The following is a 21,147-nucleotide window of genomic DNA, read 5'->3' on the forward strand; positions in this document are numbered from 1 at the left end:
TGGTAACCAGAGAGATAATATGGGGGTCAAGGTGACTGCTTTGCATCCTCAGCACAACAATCTCCAGAAGTGACTCCTAAGCAGAGAGCCAGGAGAATAGGACCTGAGCACTGCCAGGAGAGGCCTTCCCCGCCCCTTGTTCTGAAAAATCTGTCTTCTCCAATTGTGGTAAGCAATTTTTCTTCAGTTGTATTTCATAACTGTGGTACCTTTTATCATCAGGATTACCCAAGAGAGGGTTCATATAACCTTTGGCAGGACACACAGGGAATGCCTCCACCACTGAGTGGCATCTTGGACCTGAGTTTTTTTTTACCTTTACATTTAACACATTAATATGTAGACAACCCTTTAAAAGAGGCTGTAATAAAACAATTCCCAATGGATAATGTACCTCAACATGTAAGAACTACAAATTATCAGCCACCTTTCTCCTTTATCTTGAACTCACTTCTGAATATGGTAGACACATACTGAGTTTTCCTGACTCAACTCTTATCAGTCACGTTAATCACCACAGATTCATAAAGACCCATGAGAAAAAACTTTCACATTAAAAATTAAAAAAAGAGTCGAGAACACATAATTTTAAAGTTTACTTTAAAAATGTAAATATCTCCCAATATTTAACAGGTAAAGAAAATAGCATATTGGATCATTTTGTGGTTATATTTTATTTTCCAAGTAATACTGATTAAAAATATTTACACACCTACTTTTAAGTCCACAGTTTAGCACTCTTATTTGTATGGCTTTAAAAGTTATAGCACAAGATCTTTACATTAAGGACTGGAGGGAGGGGGATTCATTCAAAACAAAGCCTGATATATTACATACATTTTTCTGTACTTTTAAATACATTAATTTTTAAATGACGCTTATTTTTTTTCATCTGGTGGTAAAAATACTAGTGCAACTTTTCATCAAAATAAAGTTTACCACAGATATAAATGAATTTTTCCAATTGAAACTGGCCTTTCAGCTGCCCTTAAATGAAATTCTCAACCTAACAAGTGAAAAAAGGACTGGTAATTGTCATTATAAGCAAAAATATAAAGTACTATAGTATCATCTACATTACTCCTTAGAAGTACTATAGCATCATCTACACTGCTTCTTAGAACACAAACTTTGAAAGAACCAGAGATGCTTTATAGTAGTTTAGTTTTGAAAGGCACATGGGTGTGGTTTTTTTTCTTTTCTGACATTCTAGAAATTTGCCACTACCACCGCTCTGTTTCAGTTGCAGAGATGACATCTGTGACTATTAAGGTAGACAAGAATGTAGTTCAAACTAAAGAAAGCCAAAGCCAAAATTTAACTGCACAGGAACAATGTACTTTTCTTCATGCAACCTCGTGTTTCCTATATATTCAATTTTCCTAACATGCATTAGAATACATCTTTGTATTCTAATGATTTTGTTTGATTTTACAATATGGAAAAAAAAAAAAAACTAGAGGAAGGGCATGACCTGGAGGGGAAGAGAAGGGAGAACCCTTACCACAATGAAAACAGATGTTCGTACCCAACTATCTAATAAGAATATAATCCACTTACGTTTCCAGAAATAAACATCTCAAAGCTTTCCCCTTCAATTATGGGGGTAAAATCCCTCCTCTGTGGCATTAATGAGGGTGGGGTAAGAATCAGTTTGTTTCAATAGAAACAGTTCAGTACAACAGGAAAAGAATTAACTTTGGTCCACTTGTCAGCATAAAGACAGTCACACTGCCTAACAGTTCAAAAACCCAACATACATGTAAAAATATAGTCATGTGTCATTTCAGTCTAAAACTGGTATAGGTGTTCTGTTTTCATTCCCTGCCTTTTCAGCTTCGGAATCCACTGGTGATCTGGTCACTACACGATCAGCATCCTCGTGATCTTCCCTGACAATTTCAGCAGCATCTACTTGGCTAGCTTCTCTCTCCTCTTCCTGGTTCATGATTTCCGGGGCCACCTGATCCAAGTCTGCTTCCAGAAGCTCAGTTTGTATTTCCATTGGCATCTGATTTACCCGTTCAACATGGAGCTCCTCCACATGTACTTCAGTACCTTCTTCAGTCTGAATTCGACCTACTTCCAAATAACTCACCTGTACCTGCTCTGGAAGCTCGCTCATGTGTGAATCATGCACTTGGCCGTCCTGCAGCAGATCTGGATGGACCTGTTCTACAGTCACTTGCGCCGAGTCCACCTGCACCTGAAGCAACGGCAACACATGGACCTTCCCGACTTGTTCTATAATAGTCATTGACGTCACAGGCTCAGTCTGCACACGGGTTTCTACTGAAAGAACTTCTTCTGTTACTAGCCGCTCTGAAATATTGTGAGTATCACTGAGATGCCTACTTAATTCATTTCCTTGCATAAACCACAAGTCACATAAAGTACAATGGTTGGGTTTATCTCCAGTGTGTATCACCAAGTGATCTTTGAACTGGTCCCAGCTGTTGAACACACTGTTACAGACCTGAAACAATCAAACATAAAATGTGACACATTCTCGGGGAAGACATTTTTCTAAAAAAAACAAAACAAAACAAAACAAAAAAACTACAAGTTCACAATATTTTCAGAAAATCTGGTTCAAGTCACTTCATGATTTTGTTTTTGGGCCACAAACAGCAGTGCTCAAGGGTCACTCCTGGCAGGACAGGAGGGAACCAGATCTGGAGCCAGGGATCAAACCTGGGTCAGTGATGGCAACACCTTGGTCGTCTGTATTATTTCTTCTTTTAGCTGATGAGCTAATAAGTACATTTTGGGAAACATTTTAGCACTTTAGCAATTTCAATGAAGAAACACACATTCAAGGCTTGAATAACAGTATAGTAGGTAGGGCACCACATATGGTCCTCAGAGCCCAGTCAGTAACGATCCCTGAGCACAAAGTCAAGAGTAAGCCCTCGGCACCACCAGGTGTGGGCCAAAACTGGGGGAAAAAAGAAAAATATTCTACAAATATTAGTATTATCAACATTTAGAACCAACCATATTTTGCAGGAGAAAGACACACTAATTACAGAAGTCGACTACAGCTGACCTGCTAGTCTCTGCAAAATGAAGTGAGCCTGAATTTTTATAATCTATGGTAAAGAATAATCATAGTATCAGGTCAGCTATGTAGCTCATAATATCTCATAAGATATTGTCATCTTCTTGATTAGGCTAAAAAGGTATAATCTCCCTTATAAAATTAAGATGGTGCTGTTCTTTACTCACATTTCTTTCAAAGCAGTGTGCTCTGTACCTCTGCTCTTGACTGTTACCCTTCACTTCTGATGATCTGGGGACACAGACTCCTTTGCTAAGAACAAAACACACCTGGCAATACATACCTGACATTCATAAAGCTTCTTTCTTCCCTTTTTAGCCCCCACTCCAGTTTGGCATGCCGTCAGGTGACATTTGAGAGTGCTATTTCTAGCAAACCGTTCATGACAATTTGGACATTCAAATGGTTTTTCACCTATTAAAATAGGAAAAAGAAAAATTATTGAAAGTAGTAAAACCCCACAGTTTTTTTCTAGTTGCACCTTTTCTAGGGGTGGGGTTGAACCACTCCACTCCTGGTGATGTTCAGGGGCTATTCCTCTTAGTTTTATTTCAAGGGTTAATCCTGGCAGTAGTGCCAGGAAAGATGTAACCCCAGTACCACCTCTTGATCAGCATTTATATTTCAAGTGATTTCAGCACATTAAAAAAAAAAAAGCCTTTTGAGCTTTCAGTGATTTTACCTGTGCTTTCACTAATAAAATTTAGATCCAGAGTTCAGTTTCTTGCTTTAACATTTTGTGAAAGAAATTATCCATCTTCCCTTTAAGAATTAAGATGAATTTATATCACTCTACTCATTTCACAATTTTTGAGTACTTATTATGTGTCAGACCATGTACCAGATTAAGACATGTCCTAGACTGTTTCTGAAGATTTTTTTTTTAATCAGAGATTAAAGTATTTCATAAAGGGGGAATAATGAGAATAAGACCTGTTGGAGATGAGGGCAATGGGAAATGTACTGCAGCAGTACAAATGGGAAAAACGGTTAATTCCACCATGAACTCAATGAGCGGTTAACAGCTTATTCTAGGCAAAGGCAGAAAGGTATAAAACAGCTTGGTGAGATGGAAGGAGAGAGGAATTAGTAATGACTCCCAGATTACAGACTTAGAATATCAGCCAGAGTAAAGAACACAGAAATCTACTAAGTTTGACTTGGGGTGTGCTGGAAAAATTTATTGATTGCATTTCACGTCTGTTAAGTTTGCAGTTTCCGAGCCAAGTGGGAAGAGAGGGTAGACAGATGTATAAATAAATCCAGAGACCTATGGTCAAAGTGATATAGAGATTCAAGTTACTTTTGGGTAGTAAAACATTTGATGTGAATGAAATCTCTCAGGATGCTATGTAAGTTAGCAGAAACAATGGAAACACAGGAGTTAAAACAACAGGTACGTGAACCATCAAAGGGACTGAAATAGAACTATCAGAAGCAGAAGGAAAAATCCTGAGGAAAATCAAAGAAGAAAATTCAGGAACATGAGGGTAGTAAAGAGTGCAAACTGAACATAGATGTCAGGTCAGGTAGGACAAGAGGGAGTACCTGGCAATAACTCTAGCAATAACAGTGGGAGTGGTGTGGTGGGATCAGAAGTCAGAGCATAGTGGAAAAGGGAGAGTGAGAGGAAGTCAGTGAAATGTAAATTCTTTCCAAATGTGCGTAAGGAAAGATAGGTGGGGGACACACAATGGACTGTGTCAGATGTTTCTTTAGAGGAATTGCTCTTGAGAAGAAACGAAGATCTCTTTGGAGAAGACACAACGGTTGCTCCCCCAAGACAGCAGGAAGACAAATCCATTATCTGCAAATGTGGACTGGGCACTAGGGACTTAAGCACAATGTTGAAGATACAAAAGGACATAAATAAGACACAAAAAAGGCCCTGCACATTAGATCTGAGAAATAATTTTTTCCTCAACCAGGGAGCAAGAGTACAACCTTTTCCTCACTGCAAAAATGTGAGAAAGGAGATTTGTTTTTGTTTTGTTTTTTAAAAGAACAAGTGGGCTCGAGAGGCAAGAATACGTGTATAGAAAAGAAAAAATGAGGGGACAAGGTGATAGTGCAGCAGGTAGGGTTCTTACCTTGCAGGTCAACTGAATTCAATCCTCGGCACGCCATATGGTCCTCTGAGCTCATGGGGAGTGATCTGAGCCCAGAGCCAGTAATAAACCCTAAGCAGTACTAGATGTGGACTGCTCTCCCACCCCCAGAAAAAAGAGAAGGGAAAAAAAAATGATTAAGTTGAACAGATGCCATTGGGCTACACTAGCACGCGACAGGGACAAATGGAGACGTTACTGGCGCCCGCTCGAGCAAATCGACGACTAACGGGAAGTTAAGTGATTAAGTGATTAAGTTGTACAGGGACATGAAAAGGCAGAAAGGGGGCAATAAACCACATGAGAAGGAATATGAAAGGATTGGGAAACTAAATGAGATAAAACCCAATTGAGTAAGAGATAATTCAAGGAACAGGGTAGTATTTTAGACACAAGTGGAGGCGCAGCAATAAAGGGTCCTAGATGGGATCCAAGTGGAACAGACAATCACGTAACTCTGAGCAGTGTTTTCCCCTGGGTCAAATGAGTATTATTCACATTGTATAACTGGTATATGTACGTACAATTGAGAAAATGAGAAAGATCTAACTGCTCAGAATTAGTGTTGGTATGGGGCCAGAGCGACAGACAGTACAGCAGGACAGCATTTGCCTTGCACAAGGCTGAACTGGGTTCAACCCCTCAGCTTCCCTGAAGCCCTGAGCATACTGGGTATGGTCCAAAAACAACAACAACAAAAAAAAAAAAAGAAAGAAAGAAAAAGAATTAGTGTTGGTATAGAAACCTCTTTACAACTCCAAAAATGTGAGATATTACTTAATAAAAGTTCGTGTGTGTGTGTGTGTGTGTGTGTGTGTGTGTGTGTGTTGGGGAGGAGGGTGTTTAGAGACTGGGAAAGATAGCTCAAAGGGGGGAAAAAGTGCATGCCCTGATGTACAAGGTTATAGTTGGACAACCCACCTTCAGCACTGCTGGGAGATACCAAAAAAGTTTTACCATTCTGACTTAGAACAGAACGCTTTAAAAGGAAACTAGATAACAACTCTCAAGAAGATTTAAAATACACATATTGTTTGCCTTGGCAATCCTGCTCAAATACATACGAAGGATACGTATTCAAGCTGGCTTACTGCAGCACATTTGCAGTAATAAAAGACTAGCAACAACCTGAATGTATTTAATAGTTGGTATATAAACTAATACTCATACATTGAGTACCATGCAATCACAGTGGGGGGAAAAATCAGATTTATAAATGTCATATATTTTAAAGCTTTCAAAACTGGGGCCAGAGTGGTAGTATAAGGCATTTGCCTTGACGACGGCAGACCCAGGTTCACTCCCCAGCACTACATATGGTTGTCCTGCACCCCACCAGTTAGGATCCCTAAGTGTAGACCCAGGAGTGAGAGAGCACTGCTGGTGTGGCACCCTCTCCCCCAAAAAAGCCCCCAAAAGAGTTTAAGGTATTTAAGTGTCAAAAAACTGATATTACATGCTCCCATTATTTCAAAAGCCTTGTGTGTCTGTGGGTACTTTAAATAGCAAAGAAAGTGGTTACAGCAATATTACAGGGGGTAGGGCACTTGCCGTGCATGCAGACAACCCAGGTTCCATCCCTGACACCCCACCATATGGCCCCCAAGCTCACCAGAAGAGATCCCTGAGCACAAAGCCAGCAGTAAGCCTTGAGCATAGCTCACCCGCACCCCCTAGAAGCAAGGAATATATCTGAATGATAAACTATAGCTGTTTCTAGGAAGGTCTACGGAAACAGGAAAGGGATTCACATCACACTGTCATTTGAACTCTTAAGTAAAGGCTCACGGATAAAGTGACTAGGATCACCAGACTGGTCAAGTGCCAGACCGGAATCAAAATCTAATTCTGCACGTGGGGCCTCATGGAATGGGGGTGGAGCCGGTCCCTTCCTCCCAGTTCCAACGAGACCCCGAGTCGCTGCCCACCAGCCATGATCCCAGAAACTCAGAAACAAATCTCGAAACCCAGCGGCTTTTGGCAGAAATGTGTCTGGACCCCGTGGTATGTTACCGTCGCTGGGCCACCCCAGGGGGGAAAGAGTGCTGTCCCTCCGCCTGCTCCCCCTTGGCGGCTTGGTGGTCGACATCCTCCAGAGGCCACTAGACAGTCAGGTTTGGGCCCTCAGTGACAAGACACGTGGGGCCTCACGGGATGGGGGTGGAGCTGGCCCTTTCCTCCCCATCCCAACGAGACCCCGAGTTACCGCCCACTAACGGCCTCTCTGGCTCCTGATCAAGCCGCTTAATGGCATGATCCTAGAAACTCAGGAACAAATCTCGGAACCCAGCAGGTTTTGGCAGAAATCCTTCCAGATTTAATTGTTAAAATTTTGGAATTTCAAAATTGCGTGGCTACTACTGCAAACACACAACATCATATGTTTTTCATAACCAGCAATAGAAAACAAATTGTCTACTGCTGCCTTTTTGGCAGATCCGAGTGTTTTGGTAAAATCTCAAATAATAATGGTGGGTCAGGTGTCAAAATACTGAATGTAATCAAAGTAGAGAGAGAGTAGTGTGGAAATCATCTGCCCCACATATAGGAGGAGGATGTGGGATGGAGGTATATTGGGGTTTTTGGTGGTGGAGAATAGGCACTGGTAAAGGTACGGGTGTTTCACTGTATGACCAAGACTTAAACCCAAAAGCTTTGTAACTGCTCTCACAGTGATTCAATAAATGAAATTATAAAAATTGGGAAAAAAAAGGTGGACTTCATGTCCAATTCAATCAGCCTAATCAGTGGCTGAATAAATAGCAGTACTCCGACATTAAAAAAAATAATAAAATAAAAATCTGATTTCAGATTAGAATATTCTGAAATTCTGAATCCACACTATTCTGGGTAACTGTGGTTTGAAAAATATGGTGAAAGATCACCATTAGAGTTCTCTTTCATACTCAAGTATTCCCATCCTCACAGCCCTTTCTATAATTTTCTAGGCAATCATAACCACCCAAATCAGAGAGCTGTGTTCCTTCCTTAACCCCCATCTCATAAATTACTAAATCCTTTGGATTCCACCTACTTGATATTTCATCTCCAACTCCTTCCTCATTCTTGTTTCTATTGCCCCAACAGTTTTCTAATTAGCAGAACTAGTAAAATACCCAAATTGTATTTTGCCAGCCATATGTCAAGATAAAATCGGAGCACATAGCACTTATCAAAATCATACTTCTTTTTACTCAAACAACTCTCACTTTCATACACTCTCCCATCCTTAAAACACTCTCAGATTGTCATATCAAAGAGTACACCACATGGTCTGCCTTTCCTACCTGTGTTTTGTTCTATCTGGACCCAAGGCACTAGCCAAAACAAACTACCAACAGTGCTCCAGGAGCCATTTCTCATTCTCAATTCTTACAAGTTTCTGCATTTTTTTTTTTTTTTTGCTCAAATCGCTCCTGACTGACAGTCCTCCTAAGAGGCATTTAAAGGAAACCCGTGACATTTCAAACCCTCTGCTCACCCAATCTTCCAGGAAAACTTAACATTCCAACTGACAGCCCTGGGGCCTTTCTAGAACAGGAAACAGTTGGGTCCTAGCAACTTCCCACCTGACCTCCACTCTCTCAGAAGGCCCAGCACCACATCTCCTGAACCACATGTCGAGTATGATAACTCAACTTGTAACAACTCACACACTTACTCCTCCAGTCATGGGCAGGCAAGGAAAAAAGCAATATCCAACCTAATTCCTCAGAGACTCCCTGCCCTCTAGGGCTAACGATATAGATTCACCCTCAGCCTAGGGTACACTGCAAACACAAAGAGGACAATGCACAGAAGCCCATCAAGCTCAATGAGTGAAAACAATACCATGGAAGCCCCTCCTGGTGCTAACCAGCTCTGTAAATCCTCAGAAAATTATTTTAGTGATACCATGTTGAGAACACTTAATGAGTTCAAAGAATCTATGGCACAAAACACAAGAAAGCAGTCAAGAAAGCACAAGAAAAATGAGAGCCAAAATGAGAAAACTAAAATCAGAAGTGACTAGAAAATGAAGAGTATGGTAGGTGATAGAAAAAAAACTTGGTGGAAGTTCTGAGCAACAGTTACTGCAGCTGAAGAAAAGATTGAGGATCTCCAGGATGAGATGCAGGAAAGTGCTAGAATATATAAGATAATGGAAAAACAGTCTGAAAAGAAGTGAGTAGCAAAGCAAAGAAGTATGGAATGAGTTAAAGAGGAACAGTGTAAGAATCACTGGAGTCTCTGAAGCACAGGAAGTTAAATTTGATGAAGAACCGCCAAAGAAATCACAGCTAAGAATTTCCCTGAGTTAAGGGGTGCAGGCACTAAGATCCAAGGGGCCAGAAGGGTCCTGATGTATAGACTCAAATAGAAAAACTCAAAGACATTAAAATCTGAATAAAATCCAAAGACAAAACTGAAAGCAACAAAATCAAAAAAGGAAAGTCCATATGTCACAGCAGAGCTAAGTGAGCTGCTATGAGCCAGAAGAGACTGATGAAATTTAGTAAAAACACTCAGTGAAATGAACAGCTCACCAAGAATACTCTCATACTAGATTATCATTCAGATTTGAAAGAATGATGCAAAGCTTCATGAAGAGGTAGCAGCTTAGGAAATTCTTAACTTTGAAACCAGTTTTACAAGAAGCATTTAAAAGAGCTTCTTCAAAGACAAAACATACTTCACAGCATTTTGTCGATGAGTAGGGCATTCACTCACAATGCTTATGGATGCCCTTATAAATTGAAGTCTGTTTACTCCTTTCTTACCAAGAGATTTTTTTATATATTTTCAATAATGAATTAACATTTAATTTATACTGAATGTTTTAAGCCTATTTAGGTAATTTACATTCACAAAGGTTTTATTACAATCCTTTATACTTATTAATGCCGATATTTAAGCATTATCTATAAAAATAAATAAAGTACAAAATACACATTGCAGAGCCTGGAAAACACATCTTTAAAAACAAATGTTTTGGGGTCCTATTCAGCAATGCTCAGGGTTTACTACCGGTTCTGCACTCAAGGATCACTCCTGGTGGGATTAGGGGCCAAACTAGATTGAAGCTGGGTTTACCCTGTGCATCCAAGTAAGTCAAGCATCTTACCTACTATCTCTCTGGCCCCCAAACTAATATACTTAAAAACAATATGTATTCTTCACATTTGAAAATATGAGGAAGGGCATTAATAGTTTTTCTGTCAATAATTTTAAGAAAAGGATTTAGAAACTTAAAACTTATAGTAATTTTGGGGGGTGGGAGGGAAGCTTTAACAAATGATTTGCTAATTACCTGTATGTTTCCGAAGATGCTCTTTAAAATGTCCAAAATGATCAAACTGTTTATCACAGTACTGACATATGTGAATTTTTTTCCCAGTTCTTTGCTTCTTACTTACTCCACCTTCTTCAAGGTGGTAACAATTGAGGTGCTGTTTCCATGCACTCTCCCGAAGATACCTTTTATTGCATATTTCACACTTGAAACTCTCAGTGGAGTGTGATTTCATGTGTTCCTTAAAATGGTAAAACAATTTAAATGAACGGTTACATTTCTCACAATGGAACAAGTCCTTCACATGTGACAGCTGAAGTTCCACAATTTCAATACCTTCTACCTGTTTGCTTGCTGGGTCAGCTGCACAGCCGTCTTCTTCGCTTATCTGTCCTTTCCTATCACCCTGGCGATACTTGCTGGTAATATCCGCCAACAGTGCTAGAGCGGAATCATCGGAGGAGCCTGTGCTCTGAATGTACTTTATGGACTGCTTGGCAGCAGCCATCTCCTCCAATGTTTCAATGCCTTCATCTTCCACTTCAATTGTACCCTCAGCAATCTCCACTTCTATTTCAACAGGTTCTGATTCTGCAGATGGCAACGACTCAGTGATTACATTGGAAGTTTCTGCAATCTTTCTTTTTTTTGCTTCACTTTTACCTGTGGTATTTTCCTCTAGCGGAGTTGAGTTTTCTTTGTTCCTGAAATTCAAAAGGCATGGATTTAAAAATCTGTAGAAATCCTAGCATGATTTCTAGATAACCTGGCAATAAAATTTATATAGCAGGACAGAAAACAAGATTGAAAGACTTAACCCAATTTTAGACTTAACCCAACCCAAGACTAAAACCCAATTTTAAGACTTAATTTAGCGGAGAAAGACATTACTATTAGTCATTATTTTGCGGAGGGGTGAAGAATGCCAAGGACCCAGGACCTCCTACAGCAAGGCAAGTGCTCTACTACAAAATCACACCCCAAGGGAAAAGAAGTTGCTTTAATAGTGCTGCTGAACGTGTGGTATTCATATAGGAAACAAGAACTGACCCTTGCCCTTGAGAAATTCAAATGGATCATGCATTTAAACATGAACTAAAATAACTAAAACTCTAGAAGAAAATCTGTGATCTATTGGGCCGGTGAAAGGTTTTTGCTTTTTGTTGTTTTGGGCCATACCCTAGCGGTACTTGGAGGTCACTCCCTGAGCTAGTGCTCGGTGCACCAGGTGATGCCAGGGATCAAGCTCAGGCCTCCTGTATGCCAAGTCTGCATTTAGTCTGTTAAGCTCCCTTCAGCTCCTAAAAGTCAAAAGATCTGTAGAAATCTTAACAAAACCTGGTTACAAGGATTTTATTAAAATTAAAAACCTTTTCACAAACAGGTGGGATGGCTAAGGGGTATGCGCCTTGTCCTGAATTTGTTCCCCATCACTACGTGCACCCTGATAGCTCCCAAGCATAGTGGGGCTGCAGCACTGAGCCATTCAGCCCGGCTGGCTCAGTGTCACCAAGAGACTCCCGGGCCCCCAGACTACTGTAGGCCCCCAAAAAGAAAAAACATTTTCTTTAAAAAAGTTTTTAGGGAATATAAAAAGAATTCTCATCAGTCAGTAAACTCAGTTACATAAAACTTAGAAGACAATATCCACAAGTTTCTGGGCATCATGTAAATTGAGTGTGGTTTTGTACCCAAGTTTTATTCATCAACTACATTTCCAAAACTGTCCTAAATGACGAGCTCAAGCCAGACCCTGATAACCTATACTTAGCATAAATAAGTTTTCATAGACAGAATCGTTTAGATAAGGTTAGAATAGGCCCTGACTTAATACAAATGTGCTCTTATAAAAATAGGAACATTTGAAGATGGCTATGAAGAAGAAAGCTGGGAACTACCAAAAGAAGGGCAAGGAAGAATTCTCTACCAGAAAGGAGACTTTTAGAGGAACAGGCTGAGCTATCAGTTCAGAACTTATTGTTTTACAAAGTTATTTATGACTGGGCTTCAGTCATAGAATGTTCCAACACCCAGCCCTTCACCAGTGTTCATTTTCCACCATCTATGTCCGCAGTTTCCCTTCCAGCCCTCCCCACTGACCTCAATGGGGATGACCTCTCTCTCTCTCTCCTCCTTCCCTCTCTCTCCTCCCTACACACACACACACACACACACACACACACACCCTTTAGGCATTATGGTTTGCAATATAGATACTGAAAGGTTATCATGTATATCTTCAAATACTTTCAGCACTCAGTTCTTGTCCAGAGTGATCATTTCCAACTACTACTGTCCATAGCTGGTCCCTTCCCTGTCCTAACTGCCTTGTGCCCACTGCTCACCCACTACACACTTGTGGCAAGTTCCTAACCATGGACCAGTTCTTCAGTTCAGGACTTCTAATCTCAAAAACAGTGAGAAGATAAAAATTTCTTAGGTTTTTAAGTTCCCTCATTGGTAGAACTTCAAGGTAACCCTGAGAAAACTGAAATACCTCAGAGTAGAAAAACAGGAATGATGATTAGTACCGAGCGGTTAAGTTCAAGCCCAGATGCTACAAGGGTGCCCTGGTCAACCATTTTCCAGACATGGGGTGAAAAGACTCCCTGTCAAAATCCTACCAATCCAAACAACTAATATTCCAAACTCAAAGGGAGTGAAAAGATGGGGGGTGAGCTACTTCACTTTTAGTAAGTAAAGATAAGCATGATTTAGAAAACTTAAGAAGGGAAATCTGCAAATGCTACTGAAAGAAACTACAGTGAGCAGAACTTCGGCTGCGGATTCGAAGAAACGAGGCCAAATTGCTTGTCAAGAACTGCTATGCCAGAGGTGTCAGGGTGACCCCTTCTACAATCCACAGCATCTGCTGCAGATCCATTTGAGGATGGCCATCAATGCCCTCACTTCTCTGCAGTAACACTGAGTGAGACAAACTCAACTCCTCCATTAAGGAGTGAGCAAGAGTTTTTCTGCGGAAATAGGTTTACAATATTGATGAAGATATGTGACAAGGGATAAGAAAATGTCAAAAATATATCAATTACTGAGGTGAGACAGCACAGTGGCTAAGGACCTTGCCTTACATGAGGCAGACCCAGGTTCAAACCCCGGCATCCCATATGGTCCCCCAAACACTATCAGGAGTAATTCCTGAGTACAGGGTCAGGAATCGGCCCCACACTGTTGACCTCTACTAATCTTTGTTTGTTAAACAGGGCAAAAATAAAGGTGAGATTATCGTGAAAACAGGGAAACCATTATCATTAAGTTGGGGGTAGGGGTACTGTGGGGTGAGAATACCCCTGAAGTCCAAGGATGGTTAGGGGCAGTCGTAACTCTGCAAGTGTGAGGCACAAAGTTCCATTCCCCATGGCACTGTCAGGGAGCCACTTACGGATCTCCAATGCCAAAATCAAAGGTGTGATCTCTGGTGTACTTCAGAGCCTCAAACAGACAAAGTGGACAGGGCTGCGAAGTCAAAGGATTCTCTACAGTGAAAGAGCCGGGCCCCAGGACATAGCCCAGTGTCAAACACCACTACATACCTTACAAGCAGGAATCTCTAAGTCTGACCCTGGCGCTACGTTACCCACACATGTGCACCAAGCATGATTCTGGTGGCTCTGCTAGAGTTACCCTGGCACGTCAATAGTGTGAGCCATATCTGGCCCACAGCCAGGGGTGTGCAAACACAACCAAAGTGCACGATTCTAGGAGAGCACGATTTAACAGACAAGAGATGTATGAGCACTGTGGTCAGGAGATCGCCAGCAAGCACCATAACCCACGCCAGAGCATCTCGCAGTCACCACAGCAATAGCAAAGGGAAGGGAGCAATTTTGAAATGAACAGAAGGCATGGTGGTAGTAGAAAAATAGTACAGTTATTAAGGCACTTGCCTTGTTATGTGGTCAACGCCCAATCAATTCCTAGGGTCACATAGGGTCCCCTGAGAACAGAGCCAGGAGTAAGTCCTGGGTGCTAACTTTTGGATGTGGCCCCAAAATCAACCCAACCAAACTTCAATAGAAGGTGTCAGTAATGATGACCTTGTTGCCTGACACCATCTTTGGAAGGGCTGTTAGTATGATGAAACTACACAGCCCCCATGATGCTTGAGAATAAAACGCACCTCTTTATTAGCACAGAACTTTTTTGCTGAAATCCTCCTCTTCCTCCTTTCCTCTCCCTTACCTTGACTTCAGCAGTTTTCAGAATTACAGGTGAAGTCAAGGTCTCTCTGTTCTTAAGGATCTACTGAAGCCAATATACACCCACCTAAGAATATGAAAGGAAACCCAGTAATGAGAGAAACTCCAACTTTCATAGCTAATTCTGCCCATCTCATCATCCCACTTGATTTTACAGGAGAGAAAGCACTTGCAGTCAGGTGATATATATATGGATTAGGCATTATTCCTGGCAGAAAAGGACATGGTTCAGATCTTTCAAGTGGTGATGATTTTATGTCCTGTTGTTGCTTTATCTAAAAATCACAGCTAGAACTGCTATGTCACGCACTGACATTTCCCAAATTGTTAAGTGGGAGGAGTCAGCTACAGAGAAGAGCTACTAGAACAATCCCTAGCCTGACCATTATTAAGAGTTAAGATTTGGCACAAGTTGGGGTTGGAGCAATAGTAAAGCAGGTACGGCGTTTGCCTTACATGCAGCTGACCTGGGTTCAACTCCCAGCATCCCATATGGTTCCCCAAGCACTTCCAAGAATACCCCTGAACATCGTCGGGTGTAACCCCAAAAGCCACCCCCCCCACCCCTCCAAAAAAGGTTGGGCACAAGTTTCACATGATGACAAGTTTACACTATATTGAAGATACCCTGTAAGTCTGTCTCTGAGGTCCTGACTGTGATGTTATCACATCTCTACTTGCAACTATTACAGATATAAATCCCAACAAGATTCTGGTACTTTCTTATCAAGTAAAGTTTCCTGGGTCTAAGCAGGTATGTAAGTTAACACTTAATCCCTCTAGCAGTGAGAGAGAGAAGGAAAAAAAAAACACTTTCTGTTCCTTCCTGAGGCCCAGCACCTTACCCCTTCAGTACTAGAGATTGTATGTGTATTACTTGGGCCTTTGACTATTTCTTTATAAGAGATAATCTGCACATCAATATTTTGCAGTGAAGCTCCAAATGACAAAATGCACTAGAAATGGCCCATCAAGCTGAGGTACATTTTCTAACACTGGGGCCAAAACATGCTTCCATTGCGCTATGAATTCCACAACAGATGCTTCTGGATATACACTAAGGATATATCCACTGTCACTGTCCTCCCGTTGTTCATTGATTTGCTCGAGCGGGTCCAGTAATGTCTCCATTTTGAGACTTGTTGTTACTGTGTTTGGCATATTGAATACATCATGGGTAGCTTGCCAGGCTCTCCGAGAGGGGCGGAGGAATCGAACTATTTCTATTGCTCCAACCCAAGGAGATGTACAGTGGTCTGTAAACCTGAGAAACACAACAGATCTGTTTTATAAAGATATCCTATTACCATGTTTGAAATTTTAACAGCACAGGGGGAAAAAAGTGTGTGTGTGTGTGTGTGTGTGTAAAGAAAGAGAAGGAAAGGGGCTAAAGAGATAGCACAGAGGGAGGGTACTTGCCTTGTATGTGGCTGATCAGGGTTCAGTCCCTAGCATCCTGTATAGTCCCCCCAAGCCCTACTGGATTCCTGAGTGTGGAGCCAAGAATAACCCAAGTATAGCTGGGTGTATCCCCCTACCACTCCCCTAACAAACAAAAATATGCAAATTTGGCAAATATATTAAAATATGGGCTGAAGCGATAGCACAGCAGTAGGGTGTTTGCCTTGCACGCAGCCAGTCTGGCCGAGCCGGGTTCAATTCCTCCGCCCCACTCGGAGAGCCCGGCAAGCTACCAAGAGTATTTCGCCCTCACGGCAAAGCCTGGCAAGCTACGTGTGACGAATTCAATATGCCAAACACAGTAACAGCAAGTCTCAAATAAATGGAGACGTTACTGGGTCCGCTCGAGCAAATCGATGAACAACGGGAGGACAGTGACAGTGATTAAAATATAAGACTCAAAGAAAAGTACTTGGCAATTTTTCTCACAAATTTTCTGTTAATTTTGAATGAAGCCTCTGGTGCCTCTACCCCACCTCCGCCAAAGCAAAGATGGTAAAAAGCTATAAGGTTAGTATGAATAAATCACATTTAATTCAAAATCACAGAACAAACTATAAACCCCTGGTTCAATACTTGAAGTAAGTGTAGGAACTTAGTAACGACTGTACATATTAATCTGAAACTATAACTTAAATCTTAATGTGAGAAACAATCGCATGTTTGCTATTTGCTATATACTTACTAGTTGAAGGAAGCAAAAAAATTATGGTCTCTACATTAAACAGCAAACTGCTTTTTCTAGCATGACTTATAGTAACCACTTTTAAGTGATTAACATTAAAAATACCCTGTCCCTCTTATCCTAACAGTTCTTGTAGAAGTCTAGATAAGACTGAAAAAATAAGTCAAATTACAAGTACTAGAAATGGGACATAGAAGAGAGAATATAGAAATTAAGGTACTTGTCTTACACATAACTAACTCCAGTCCAATCCCTGGCACAACATATAATACCCTGAGCACAGAGTCAGGAGTAAACCCTGAGCACTGCTGGGTGTAGTCCTAAATCCCCAACCCCCTAAAAAAAGAAAGATAGCAGAAATGGGAAGCACTATCTTGTGCAAGAACAAAGAGCAAGAACACTGGTACTAGAGAACGTCCTAGTCCTTCCCAGACTCCAGGATACAGGGAGGAAAAGACATTAAATGACCTCTGTCCTTCAGAACTGCTCAAAGGGTCTTACCTCAGGAAAATGCTCTGCAGCTCTCCACAGCTGTTACAAACATTATTAAATTCACAGCTGAATCTGTAATCCCCTTGCAGAAGACTCTGATCATGATTTGGCAGTCATGATTTGACATGTTTTGTCATGTTTTGACATGTTTGGTAGGTCATGATTTGGACATGTTCCTGCATGTCCTGGATCACAAGCTTAACCCACTACTATACCAAATGCTGAGACTTCGTTTATGAAGTGTTACCTAGCTGACATTTAGGTGTCTTTATTACAAACAAAATGGACGGGGGCGGGGAGGCATAAGCACAGTGAGTACAGCGTTTGCCTTGCACGCGGCTGACCTGGGTTCGATCCCCAGCAGCTCCAGCCCCGACAATGAAATTTTTATTCCTAAATTGTTTAAGTTGTTACACTGCATCACCTGAGGCCTTATAAGTCACTCCTTGATTACCGCTTTCTATGAAAACATACTTTCTCTATAAAATACCCCCACCCCACTTTGAAAGCTTCAATTCCATAGAAACATGCTGACAATCACCCCGAGTCCAACATTCTGAGAGAGCAGTCTTTTCATGCAGGAGGCCTTAGTTCAATCACTGGCATCATAAAGTCTCTTGAGCACTACTGGAAGAGATCCCTGAGCAAAAAGTCATGAGTAGCCTGAGGACCACAGATGAGATTCCCTCCCATCCTTACCCCACCCCACAAAAACAGGAAGAAAAAAAATCAGCTGTACCTGTTATGGTTGCAGTTACAGAGGTGGCATAACAAGTTGGGGCTAGTTACAAAGGAGCAGAACAAAACTTAAAAAGAGGCTGGAGTGGGGGAAGGCAATGTGGTTTAATCCCCAGCACCACATACAGTCCCGAGGCCTGCCATGAGTGATCCTGAGTGAAACCAAGAATAAGCCCTGAGCACTGCCCCGTGTGGCTGAAAAACTAGAAGGAAAAAAGAGCTTAAAAAGGGAAATGTGGAGAATTAGATGTCTACAAGGGAGTTTGACATTAATGACATTACTCAAGAAATTTAGAAAAGTCAAGTTCATGGCTTGGCTTAGGAAGAAGACCTGAGTCAAAAGGCCCTAAGCTCTTAACTCAGCCTCATTTTGAGGTTCTGTGTACACAGGGATGTATTCAATAAGCCACATATTGAACACTGGCAGTCATGCTCCAATATAAAGAACTCCAACAAAGGCTTGGAGATATACTAGTTTAAGAAAATCTGCTTAATTACTAGTTGATCAATAAACTTTATTGACCACACACAAAGAATAAAGACTTAACAAATGTAACACTGATCTCTCTCTCTCCCTCTCTCCCTCCCTCCCTCCTTCCCTCCCTCCCTCCCTCCCTCTCTTCCTCCCTCTCCCTCTCTCACACACACACATAACCCCAACAATAAGACAAGAATACCAGGAGTTTACATATTTAAACTTCCAGTTTTCAAAATATAATCTAAGAACTGTAACAAAATAGCAAAGCATAGGTCTTCCCATGAGGAGAAAAGGCTAGGAACTGTCCGCATGGCAGTCCAGATACAGTACTATAAACTGCTATCGTGGGCCAAAGTGATAATACAGTGGGTAGGGCATTTGCCTTGCATATGGCCAACCCGGGTTTGATCCTCAACATCCCATACAGTCCAAGCACTGCCAAGAGTAATTCCTGAGTGCAAAGCCAGGAGTAACCCCTGAGCATCTCCAGGTGTGAACCAAAAAGCCAAAAGAAACTAAAAAAAAAAAAAAACAAACAAAAAAAAAAAAACAACAACAACAAAAAAAACCCCTGCTATCTTCATGTTTTCAGAGACCCTCCTGCAGAGCATAAAGTCTGCTCTACTGTTCAAGAAAAGGGCAGCACTGTATCAGTGATAAAAAAGTATGGTCGGGGCTGATAGCACAGCGGGTAGGGCGTTTGCCTTGCACGCGGCCGACCCAGATTCGATTCCCAGCATCCCATATGGTCCCCCGGGCACCGCCAGGAGTCATTTCTGAGTGCAGAGCCAGGAGTAACCCCTGAGCATCACCAGGTGTGACCCGAAAAGAAAAAAAAAAAGGCATGGTCATAAAGATTTAAATAGGCATGGGAAAAATAGTACGACTACTGTTTTTATCTTCAACTCTCAATGACTATACATTATGTGAATTTAAAACACCTCTCCCATGGTTCTGGAGGGATCAAAGAGGCATGAGTAACCCCTAACCACCACCAGATGTGGTCCAAAACCCTAACCCTCCCTCCATACACACACCCCCAGCAAAATTGAAATAAACTGTGTCCCAAACCAAACTTATGCCATAGACTTGAGTGATGGTACCACAAATCTAGTATTTTTACACACACACACACACACACACACACACACACACACACCGACCTATCTCCATTTTGAGAAGAACAGCCTAATCCACAGACTTTGGAGTGATGGTACCACAAATCTGGTATTTTTACACACACACACACACACACACACACACACACAATCTATCTCCATTTTGAGAAGGATGGCCTAATCAGGTATATACCTCAATACATCTTTATTTTCCTACCTGTCTCTCTCTCCTGTGGAATACTTATTTGTTCTGAAAGGCAAGCACTGTAATACTTACAGCACACCTCTTTGAGTTAGGTACTAGACATCAGAGAACATATACACATAAAACTTGTCAGAGCAATAGTTTAGCGGGTAGAGTGTTTGCCTTGCATGCTCAGCTGACCTGGGTTCAATTATCAGCACCCAATATGCTCCCTGGACCTGTCTGAAAGTGATCCCTACACACAGAACCAAACAGGAGTAAGCCCAAGTACTGCAAGGTGCAGTCCATAGCCAAAAAAACAAAAACAAACAAAAAAATCTTGTAAGAAATGTTTGATCTAGGAGACCAGGCCTATAGGTCGATAGAAAAGTTCATGTCTTGTATGCATGAGACCAAGGTTCAATCCCTGGCACCACAAACAAGAAATGAATCTGGAACGTGGTCATTAAACTAAAAACTCATTTAGAAAATAGAATTCATGGAATGGACAATTATAGGTAAATGAATTGTGCTTTCCTACACTATCTTTTAACTAAACCCCACCAGTGAGTCCCACTAATCATTCTGATCCATATGTAATTGATTTTACCAAGCCACACTTTAGTGTTGTGCCAATAATCTATATTCTGATCCAAAGAAAAAAAAAACAGAAAAAAGGGAGAAGGAGTTCAATTTACTTACTTAAATCTCAAAATTTTTTTTTGTTTCATTTTTTGTTTTGGGGCCACACACAGTGGTGCTCAGGGGTCACTACTGGCTATGTACTCAGGAATTACTCCTGGACGATGCACGGGACCAAACAGGGTGCCGGGATCAAACCCAGGTCAGCCGCAAGCAACACATACAAACTATCTGCTGTACTACTGCTCGAAGAGAACAGTCCAATTTAGAGCATTATGTACCAGATACCACACCAAGTACTTCACAAAAATTTAACCATCAATAAATAATCCTAAGTAGAAAGCTCCCCATGGCGCATTCGATAATGCCAAAAACAGTAACAAGTCTCACAATGGAGACATTACTGGTGCCCATTTGAGCAAATTGATGAACAAAGGGAGGACAGTGCTACAGTACTACAGAAAGTATGATCATGTCTATGTGATAAACAAGGAAACTTGTGGAGAAAACACATTAAGATGTAAAGCTAGGAGGATACCCAGGCAGTCTAAGTCTACATTTTGATTTTTTTAGTCACTTTACTGACACTATTTTTATTTATTTATTAATTTTTAGTTTCAGGGTCATAACCAGCAGTGTTCAGGGCTTAATCCTGGCTCTGCACTCAGAGATCCTTCCTGGTGGTGCTGGG

General features: G+C 41.3%; 1 protein-coding gene across 7 annotated transcripts in view; it reads right to left on the reverse strand.

Moving 5' to 3' along the window:
• Positions 1-572: 572 nt before the first annotated feature.
• Positions 573-21,147, reverse strand: part of ZNF131 (zinc finger protein 131) — a 76,945-nt gene continuing 56,370 nt past the window's right edge. For 5 of the 7 annotated variants that reach the window (XM_056112006.1, XM_056112010.1, XM_056112004.1 and 2 more), the window contains 3 exons: positions 10,460-11,145; positions 3,345-3,475; positions 573-2,476 (listed from right to left, as the gene is read on the reverse strand). In XM_056112006.1, the coding sequence (XP_055967981.1) occupies positions 1,787-2,476; positions 3,345-3,475; positions 10,460-11,145 (1,507 nt within the window). In that variant the 3' untranslated portion in view covers positions 573-1,786. Of the gene's footprint in view, positions 2,477-3,344; positions 3,476-10,459; positions 11,146-21,147 lie in introns of those variants that run through there. The other 2 variants (XM_056112009.1, XM_056112011.1) reach the window with 2 other exon arrangements.

The sequence above is a fragment of the Sorex fumeus genome, unplaced genomic scaffold, assembly GCF_029834395.1.
Source record: "Sorex fumeus unplaced genomic scaffold, SorFum_2.1 ptg000015l, whole genome shotgun sequence".
NCBI classification, from domain to species: Eukaryota; Metazoa; Chordata; class Mammalia; order Eulipotyphla; family Soricidae; genus Sorex; species Sorex fumeus.